At 34.0% G+C, this 9,957-nt stretch overlaps 2 protein-coding genes across 2 annotated transcripts in view; one reads left to right on the forward strand and one right to left on the reverse strand.

Annotated features, from left to right (window-relative positions):
• Nucleotides 1-760: 760 nt before the first annotated feature.
• Nucleotides 761-9,336, forward strand: LOC119829921 (dolichyl-diphosphooligosaccharide--protein glycosyltransferase subunit STT3A). Its single transcript, XM_038352654.1, has 13 exons — nt 761-1,030; nt 1,281-1,448; nt 1,913-2,073; nt 2,405-2,602; nt 3,212-3,403; nt 4,182-4,335; nt 5,040-5,117; nt 5,501-5,661; nt 6,006-6,170; nt 6,506-6,694; nt 7,077-7,296; nt 7,618-7,806; nt 8,171-9,336. Exons 1-13 carry the CDS (start codon nt 928-930, stop codon nt 8,314-8,316), a joined length of 2,124 nt encoding a protein of 707 aa, XP_038208582.1. The 5' UTR covers nt 761-927; the 3' UTR covers nt 8,317-9,336.
• LOC119829922 overlaps nt 8,863-9,957 on the reverse strand; it is a 4,652-nt gene continuing 3,557 nt past the window's right edge. The window contains exon 7 of the mRNA XM_038352655.1: nt 8,863-9,799. Within this exon, the coding sequence (XP_038208583.1) occupies nt 9,665-9,799 (135 nt within the window). The 3' untranslated portion in view covers nt 8,863-9,664. The remainder of the gene's footprint in view (nt 9,800-9,957) is intronic.

A 9,957-nucleotide genomic window follows, 5' to 3' on the forward strand; every position in this document is an offset into this window, starting at 1 on the left:
TGATTTGCTTATTCCTTACTCTGTAATCTAAGGGATCATCATAGGGGTCACAATTATTGAGAAAGTTTTATGAGCCTGACTGGAGTTTTGTATAATTGACGCGTCTGATACGGCTGTACGCCCCTGATACTACACAGAGTAAGTCCACATGTACTACGATTTATTCTAGTAGAAGAAAATTGATTGCTACAGTGTGGCTCGGAGGATCATGGGTTGCCAGCAAAGAGTACTTTTATATTGCCGAGTAGTAGGAACAGATTAAGAACTAGTTATTATGTAGTGGTAGGTAAAGCGTCACCTCGAAAGGAGAAAGATGCAGGTTCACGTCCCGCCTCAAGATGTTCAAATATAAAAAAATTGCATTGAATGATTTACAAAAGAAAGGATTTATCTATAAAACCCATATGAATATATTATATTGGTTTTTGTATTTGTTCATAGATATAAGGATCTTAATTGTTACAATTGTTTTTGAAAAAAAAGATTACTAAAGTAACTGGTAAACATTAATTGTAAAAGACAATAAAGCAAGTGAGGAACTAAGTATATGTACATAAATATTCTAAGCAATCGAAAATAAATCGAAAGTATTGCATATTTTTAGTTGATATGAAATACGTACCCAGTTAACTTCTTCTTCTTTATTAAATGGCAACTCCTAGATATGTTCTATTTTGATGTCAAAATGTATCTATATGTGCTTTTTTAAGTGGTAACTTTTCCTACCAATTGCCACGCCATTGGTATAATGTCAATGTCATAACCGTACGTCAAGTCGTAAACTCCTGCATGTCTGCTTGCGTCGGCCTTTATAATTTTAGGATAGGTTGCCGGTGAAAATATTTTAAAACCATCTCGCTATTTTGAAGTGTTCATAGCCTATATGTGTTATTTTTAAGAAGCCAATAATCAAAAATCCAGTCCAAGATGACTGCGGATGTACAAAGCAAGGCAAAAATGCCGCATCTATCATCCGATAAACAACTTACATTTATAAAATTAGCTGTTTTATCCATGGCAGCAATATTATGTGAGTAAATTTAACTATATCTCCACACAATAATCGACATCGTATTTAGTTATAATTTAATATTTATGTCGATTGTATATAACACTTACGTGGTCTTCTGAAGCTGCGTTATCTATTTCTTGAATGATACAAGTCTTAAAACAAAATAAAAATAATATCTTCTTTACCAAATTTCATCAATACGATAACTTTATTTACAAGTATTTATTTAAATGTCGAATTATTTTTAAATGAGATGGTATGTTTCTAGCATTTGCAACGCGATTATTTTCGGTGTTACGGTTTGAAAGTGTTATCCACGAGTTCGATCCGTACTTCAACTATAGAACAACTAGATATTTAACTGAAGAAGGATTTTATAATTTTCACAATTGGTTTGATGACAGAGCATGGTATCCACTAGGAAGAATTATTGGTGGTATGTTTCCTCGTTATTTGCTATATTTATAAAGCATAAGAAAAGCATTAAAAATATATCAGAGATTGAAATGGTTTTTTCACAAGGTATAACTTATTATGCAAGATACAACACCACTAATGCATTATTTTTGTTAAAAACGATATAAATCCCTTAATAATAACTTGTTTCATTTTTTAGTATAGATATTTATATTCTTTCAAAATACAAGTGGCTTTGTGAATTATAACTAACTAACAGCCCAATGTGTCTTGAACCAAATTTAAGAGATATAAACCAAATTACATATGTTAGACCAGTTTATAAACTCTGATTTATGTAACTTTATTTTGTTCTATTACTAATTTTCAGTGATTTAGATTAAACTTTTGAAAACTGACTTTTGTATAAATACTTTTAGTAGGACAAATTTACATAATATACACTTTAGCATCTGTATGAATACTGAATTTTTCTGTCTCTAGGAACCATCTACCCTGGCCTGATGGTGACATCAGCTACTCTATACAATATAATGCAATTCCTGAATATCACCATAGACATTCGAAATGTCTGTGTCTTTCTTGCACCATTCTTTTCATCCCTCACAACCATTGTTACATACTTGTTGACAAAGGAACTGAAGGTGAGACCTAAAATACCTATTCTAATAATTTTTTAAAATGTTATAAAATATCTATAGATTATGTTATTGTTAAAGATAATGTTTGTTAAATGATTAAAAACAAAACGCTATCCTTACTGATAAGTAAAGTTGTATTTTTTAATTTTTCTCTTACATGAGTTGTGAAATAATGAGGGAGTTGAATGTCTTCAAAAATGTTTGCTGAATAATTTTGAATTAATAATTTTTATTTAGAGGTAAGATTAGAAAACAGTTGATGAAAGTAGATTGTCCCTCAAAATGATAGGAATGATTTCATGTTTTTATATTTGTGTTTATTACTATTTCATAGGGAGAAGGTGCAGGTCTTGTTGCTGCATCTATGATTGCTATAGTACCTGGGTACATAAGTCGTTCAGTCGCCGGCAGTTATGACAATGAAGGAATTGCCATATTCTGCATGTTGCTCACTTATTACTTTTGGATAAAGGCTGTCAACACTGGCACTATTTTATGGGCTACAATGACTGCTCTTGCTTATTTTTACATGGTAAGGACTCTTAAGAATGTCTAGTTTTTTAAGTATCATCAGAAATACTTTCATTTCAAATTGTTTGGTTTTTATTTTGAAGACAACAAAATTTTTAAGAATCATAACCTATGTTGGTGTAACTTTGTGTTCGTTCTATTTGTGAGTAGAATGCATTGGAAATGGCCAGATTTTACATGTGTTTGAGAATAATGCAATATTATATTAATCTCTTAATTGATTGACTTCACCAAACAATTTGGTAAATCCTTACATCAATATATAAGGACTGCATAGTCAATCATAGATCAATAAGATGAAAGTTTCACACTATTGAGTCAATTTGACTTATTAGTTTTTGCACTTTCATACAGATCAATAATATAACTACAAGTCAATATAAAATTTTTATTAATTTTTTTTTTTCTTTTTTCCAAAACCTGCAATCAGTCGCAAGACTATAAGCAGATGAGGTGATTAGGATTAGTATTAATAAATTTGACACATTTTATATGAAAATACATGTAAAATTCTTAAATAGGCTATTAGGGACTTTATTGATAAGGCAAACCTTAAACAGCTTGATTTAAAAAAAAAAAAATCATTCATTTAATCCGTGATTTCTTTCAGGTATCATCATGGGGAGGCTATGTGTTCCTAATCAACTTAATACCTCTTCATGTGCTAGCTTTAATACTGCTAGGTAGATTCTCCGCGCGAGTGTACGTCGCGTACAGTACTTTGTATTGCGTTGGGACGATACTGTCTATGCAGATATCGTTCGTTGGTTTCCAGCCTGTACAGAGCTCAGAGCATATGTTGGTGAGTGTTTTCAATACTTGCTTGTTGTTTTTGGATATAAATATATTATATTAGGTAATGTATCATAAATATGAACGTATTTTTGTTCATATATATACATATTTTGAACCAGAGTTGTTACTAAAATATGTTATGTAATTATACCATCAGTTGTTAAGCTTTCATTCAGAATTAACTATTATGGACATGCTTGAATAATAATTAAAAAGAATCAATTTTAAATAATTAATGACTCCTATTTACTTACATCCACTTAAAACACTGATTGTATACCAAATCCTATCATATTCTTCCCTGATTACCAACAAATCCTGTTATATCCTGATATAGCATGTTCTGTGTAAAACTAGTAAGTTCTATTGAGTGCCAACGTGTGTAAAACGTGGGAATGCAGTAAACATGAAAGTTTGCATTGTTGGATGTATGTTCTTATTTTTCCTTTTTCTGCTGAACGTATCTTAATAAAATTTGCTATCACATCGATACCCTGTTTATAAATACTAAAAATGTCGTATTTAGTTTATTTATATAAAAAAGTGAAGTCCCGTGTCCCCTAATGGGATATGGGGCAGATGATGTACATCTGTTTCACTGATCGATTTTCTTTACGGACAAGTAGGTGATCAGTCTTCTGTGTCCTACCAGACCGAGATTTTTTTTTTTTGTGCGTCCCCACCGGGAATTGAACCCAGGACCCCTCGGTTCTACGCTCACGCATTAACCACTGTACCAAGGAGGAGGTTTATTTATATATAAAACATTAAATTATTTCGTGCAGGCTCTAGGAACGTTCGGTCTATGCCAGCTGTACGCGTTCACGGACTACCTGCGCTCGCGCCTCTCGCCGCAGAACTTTGAAGTGCTTTTCAAGGCTTTACTCACTACGTTGCTCGCTACACTGGGAACAGCTGTTGTTGTGTTGACCGTTACAGGTGAGTGGGGTTATTGGATTTAATTATTATAATGCTATGTAATTTATTATTTCCTGCATGCTACTATTTCAACCCGATCTTCTGTGGGGATGTTGTGCCCTCCCCGGTAAGAGCTGGCCCCATTTGTGCCGAAGCGTACTCGACTCACATATATATATATATATATATATATATATACTAGCTGACCCGGCAAACGCTGTTTTGCCTTACTCTTATCATTTAGAGGTATAAAAAATAGATGTTGGCCGATTCTCAGACATACTCAATATGCACACAAAATTTCATAAGAATCGGTCAAGCCGTTTCGGAGGAGTATGGCAACGAAAACTGTGACACGAGAATTTTATATATTAGACTAGCTGCACCCGGCAAACGCTGTTCTGCCTTACTCTTATCATTTAGGGCTATGAAAAATAGATGTTGGCCGATTCTCATAGATACCGGATAAGCACAAAAAATTTCATCAAAATCGGTCAAGCCGTTTCGGAGGAGTATGGCAACGATAACTGTGACACGAGAATTTTATATATTAGATATATATAATTCAATACTTGAATGTGGAAGTTGAGCAAGCGAAAATTTCAATATTATAGCATATTCAGTTATTTCGCAATATAGATAATTGTATGTTTGTTTGTTCATTTTAAGAGTTCAGTTAAGGTTTATCATACAGTTTATATGCAAAATAATGGTTTTTTATACAGGTAAAATTTCACCGTGGACTGGAAGGTTTTACTCGCTGCTCGACCCATCATATGCTAAAAACCACATTCCGATTATTGGTAAGCGAATTTCAACGTTGTTTCAAAATAACTCTTTAAAAAAATTAATATATAGCCTTTCTTCAAAAGTCTATCAACCAGATCAAATTGAAACTAACAATCTCTTAATCTTTATAAAAGTGTAAATAAGAAGTTATAAAAAAAGTTAACGCATTTCAGTGACAGAATTTTAATTAAAAAATGCAACATTAATTTTATCATAATATATATAAATCACCTGTCACACTTCACACATCACTTTGTTCGCGATGGACTCCTAAACTCACTAATCTCAACCGATTTTAATCGAAATTTGCACATCATGTTTGATCCAAATTACGATAAATGTGTACCCGGGCGGAGCTACTTATTTAGTAAAATGTAAAAACAAAACTCAATTCCAGCATCCGTAAGCGAGCACCAGCCCACATCGTGGTCCTCGTTCTACTTCGACCTGCAGGTGCTGGTGTTCCTGTTCCCAGCCGGCCTGTACTTCTGCTTCACCAGGCTCACCGATGCCAATATATTCATCATTTTGTATGGTGTGCTTAGTATCTACTTTGCGGTGAGTACAGTGTAATATAATAAAGTTAATTAAGTTGGATTGTGATTGTAAAATGATACGTAAAATTTACCAATATAGAGATTTATTCTTATTACTAAGGAGCTGTGTTGGTACAAGACATTGGGAAACATCTATACACTATCAATTTATTAGACTTTATGAAAAATTAAATAAGAAAACCTTTATAATGATGACAAAGCGAAGCTAGAGTATGTTGAGTAGATGTTGAGTCACTCCGTCCACTCCGTACAATGATCTTTACACTTTGATCGCTGACCGACCGGCTTGTAACCGACAAACCAAAAACCAAAATATCCAGAACTCATAAAACTATTATTTTCCAGGGTGTCATGGTCCGTCTTATGCTGGTATTGGCTCCGGTAATGTGTATAGTCTCTGGTATAGCTGCTTCGAGCTTGTTGAGCCTTCACGTGAAGGACATAGAGCCGAAAGTCGAGAAACACGATAAGAAGAAGAAGCATGAAAACAATTTGGTGTTCAGATCCGAGGTGAGTAGACAGTTCTCGAATAGATTTGCCCTATGGTCAAATTGTTCAGTTCATGTAATTTTCAGTTTATATAATGTTATGTATAATTTATTTATTTAGCGTTTGATGTTATTATTTTTAAAGAAATCCTTTCACTAGTTCAGTTTTAATAAAAGATACAGTGATGTTTGCTCATATGTATGTATTATTTAGTTTTTTTTTTTAGTAATTCAACTGTTTGTTTCTTTACGCTAATCTGGAAGGCAGAATTACCTCTTTGACTTTTTAGTAGTGTATCAGCACTAATATTAAACAGCTATTAATAAATTAGATATATTTTTTTATAAATCCACCAGGTTGGTGGCGTATTCGTATGCGTGCTCGGCTGCCTGCTGGTGTCCTACGTGTTCCACTGCACGTGGGTGACGTCAGAGGCGTACTCTTCCCCTTCGATAGTGCTGTCTGCGCGTGCGCACGATGGTGCAAGGATCATATTCGACGACTTCCGGGAGGCGTACACTTGGCTCAAGATGAACACGCCACAAGTATGACTTTTTTTAACAATTTTTAGTCTGTATAGCATTCTTTGCAATGAGGGATTTCATTACTTTGAATTAAAATATGTAAACTAGTTTAAAAGTTATTCACCGTAAACACGCCGTAGATGAGGCGTTTTGTTAATGAGGGTACTTAGATAAACTTTGGTTTTGTGTAAGCATGAAGATATACATATGACCGTATGAGACAGTTATGAGGGTAAGATACCCTATTAATTATAAATAAAATAAAAGTGGTAAAAAATATTTGCAATGAGTGCAAGTATATACATAAATACCACACAACTATTTTTTTAAATATGTTTCTCAATAAGTATATATTATATATATGTATATTTATTTTTTTTATCATCATTGTGACACATTCCAGGACGCGAAAGTGATGTCCTGGTGGGATTACGGCTACCAGATAACGGCGATGGCGAACAGGACGGTGATAGTCGACAACAACACGTGGAACAACACGCACATATCACGCGTGGGACAAGCGATGGCGTCCACAGAGGAGAAGGCGTATGAGATCATGCAAGAGCTGGACGTGGATTATGTTCTGGTGATATTTGGTGGTCTGGTTGGATACTCCTCGGATGGTAAGTGTTTTCGAGTGTTCACATTTTATTTTATGTTTTTTTTTCGTTGGTAGTTGTAACAATTCGTGGTACAACGCGCACATATCGCGCATTGGACCCGAAGACAGATTTAAACCTGTCTTTTATTAATTGACATTGATTTTAGTAAATTGACCTTGCCGAATATAGTCATGTACTATCTGCATTGGTATATTTTCCCGAAAATTGGAAGGGGCATTGCTGAAACATAATCCCTACTTTCTTCACGGCAAAACCATTCAATCGATTTGATACAAGTTATACAGTAGACATTAAGTGTGCACCATCCGCGTCCGACCGCAGACATAAACAAGTTCCTGTGGATGGTGCGCATCGGCGGCAGCACGGCGCGCGGCGCGCACATCCGCGAGGCGGACTACTACACGCCCAGCGGCGAGTTCCGCGTGGACGGCGACGGCGCGCACACGCTGCTCAACTGCCTCATGTACAAGATGAGCTACTACAAGTTCGGCCTCGTCTACACCGAGGGCGGTGAGCACATATGTCATTCAAAATACTTCTAAGACTTCTAAGACAAGAAAAAAATTAACGCAATCACTGTATTATGTTTCATTTTCTCTTTGTTGGGTTTGTTTTCACTGAAATTAGATTATTGACTGATAATAATGTGAAAAATCCAAAAAGTCGGAGATTGTTTGCCTGCAAAACTCGGACTTGTTCCAATAAATTGGACAACCTTTCTACACATTTATTTTAAGTAAGTTGAATTTTTCATTATTTTAATCAACCAATGGAAACTAATATACTAATATTCAAAACAGACTGAACAATTTAGACGAAGTTAAAAATTAACAATGTATATTTTTTTATTTCAATTAATCCCTTTCTGCTATAGGCCGACCCCCAGGCTTCGACCGAGTGCGCGGTGCTGAGATAGGCAACAAAGATTTCAACTTGGAAGTACTGGAAGAAGCATATACCACGGAGCATTGGCTGGTCCGCATCTACAAAGTAAAACCTTTGCCGAATCGCGGCGTCTGATTATTAAAAAACATTTGATCAAGCCCCATGTATACGTAATAAAGCTCTGTTCTATATAAAAATTATCTCAAAATTATATCTTTTTTTAATAGTCACATCATTTATCGGGCATATTTAAATACAACAAATGTATGATATCTTGGTCCCCAAATTAAGACAGCCTGATATCTTGTTGGAACACCTTGCTGTTGGATACAATTACATTTTTTGTTTATAAGAGTTATTCAGTCCTTCAGTTTATGTATCTGTGCTATTATAACCGACGTTCTTAAAAACGGAGAAGTTTCACAATTTGACTGCGTTCGTTTCGTCTCTAACTCTGGGCTTTTAACCTTCTTTTTATTTGATAGGAAATTATTGTCATATGGTATATCTCCACCAGGGACGTTGGTGATATTATGATGAAATAAATTATTGTTAATGTTCAAATAGTAAGATATTTTTAGGGTCTTGATCATTGGAAAATTGTTACCTAAATTGGTATCAATGGCGGGTTACCTTGCTAAACATTGCTAGAGAAAAATTTCAATTTTTTTTATTAACCACTTTTTTTTACTTAGTCTATATCTAGTAATGTTTGTAATAAAAGTTCTAAGCATTCCAGATTCCAGTAGAAAAATAAAATGGAGGCATCTGGAATTGATTTGTTAATTAATTTGTAGCTCTCTTAAAGCTAAATTTTGTCACAAAAATGTCACTAAAATAAACCTTTATATTCTATGGAATAAAGGTTTTATGCAAAATAAGGTATATTGCAATCGTAAATTTAGTGTGTTCGAAAGTATAGTGAAATTAAATCGACTGCGCACAAAGACTAGACGATTAGAACATAATGTTGTAGGTGCAAATTATGGCAATGTTTTATTTTATATTTTTTTATTGAACAATAATCAACGATAGGTATGGATTTGAAATTATAGACATAAATTGTATTTACTGTCACGTTTTATGAACTGTATGTATGATAGCTAGGAAGTGTTGTAAAAATTCATTTTCTATTTGAAATAAAATTATTATTAATAATTCGTGTGTTTTATTTTGCAAGCTGAATACATGTCCTTGTAAGGAGCCATCAATAAATTACGGTTTTCATATTTTAAGAAACCCCCTCTCCCCTTACGTCACACTTTCACAAATTTTACACATGTATTTATAAAAATAAAAAAAAATGAATTTAGTGCATACATATTTAAATATTATTATGTGACGACACAAAGCTTTTGACACAAGAACTCGGGCGTCAAAGCGGTAACCTGAATCAGAAAAACAAAACATTTTGAAACCAGTTTCACGAATTCATAACCCTTTCAATTAATAATAATCTATTGTTAAAATATTAAATCTAGTGTCATTCCACATACTCTTCCTCCTCGCCCTGGTCCGAGCAGTCCTCGGGGAGGAAAGTATCGTCATTATTGTAGTTATGTTTGTTTGGTCGAAATCTTTTATTTCTTACTTGGATCGTTTCTCTGCGTGGTCCCAGCTAAAACCATATCATCATATTTTATATTTTGTACATATATCCATACAATTCAAATCGAAACATGTATACGAAAATATATTTTCGTCATTATACTAAATCGGCCTAACAGCTTTCAATAAAATGATGGCTGTGAAAAAGGGCTGTCGAAATAATATTAT

Source organism: Zerene cesonia, chromosome 11 (genome assembly GCF_012273895.1).
Source record: "Zerene cesonia ecotype Mississippi chromosome 11, Zerene_cesonia_1.1, whole genome shotgun sequence".
Lineage (NCBI taxonomy): Eukaryota > Metazoa > Arthropoda > Insecta > Lepidoptera > Pieridae > Zerene > Zerene cesonia.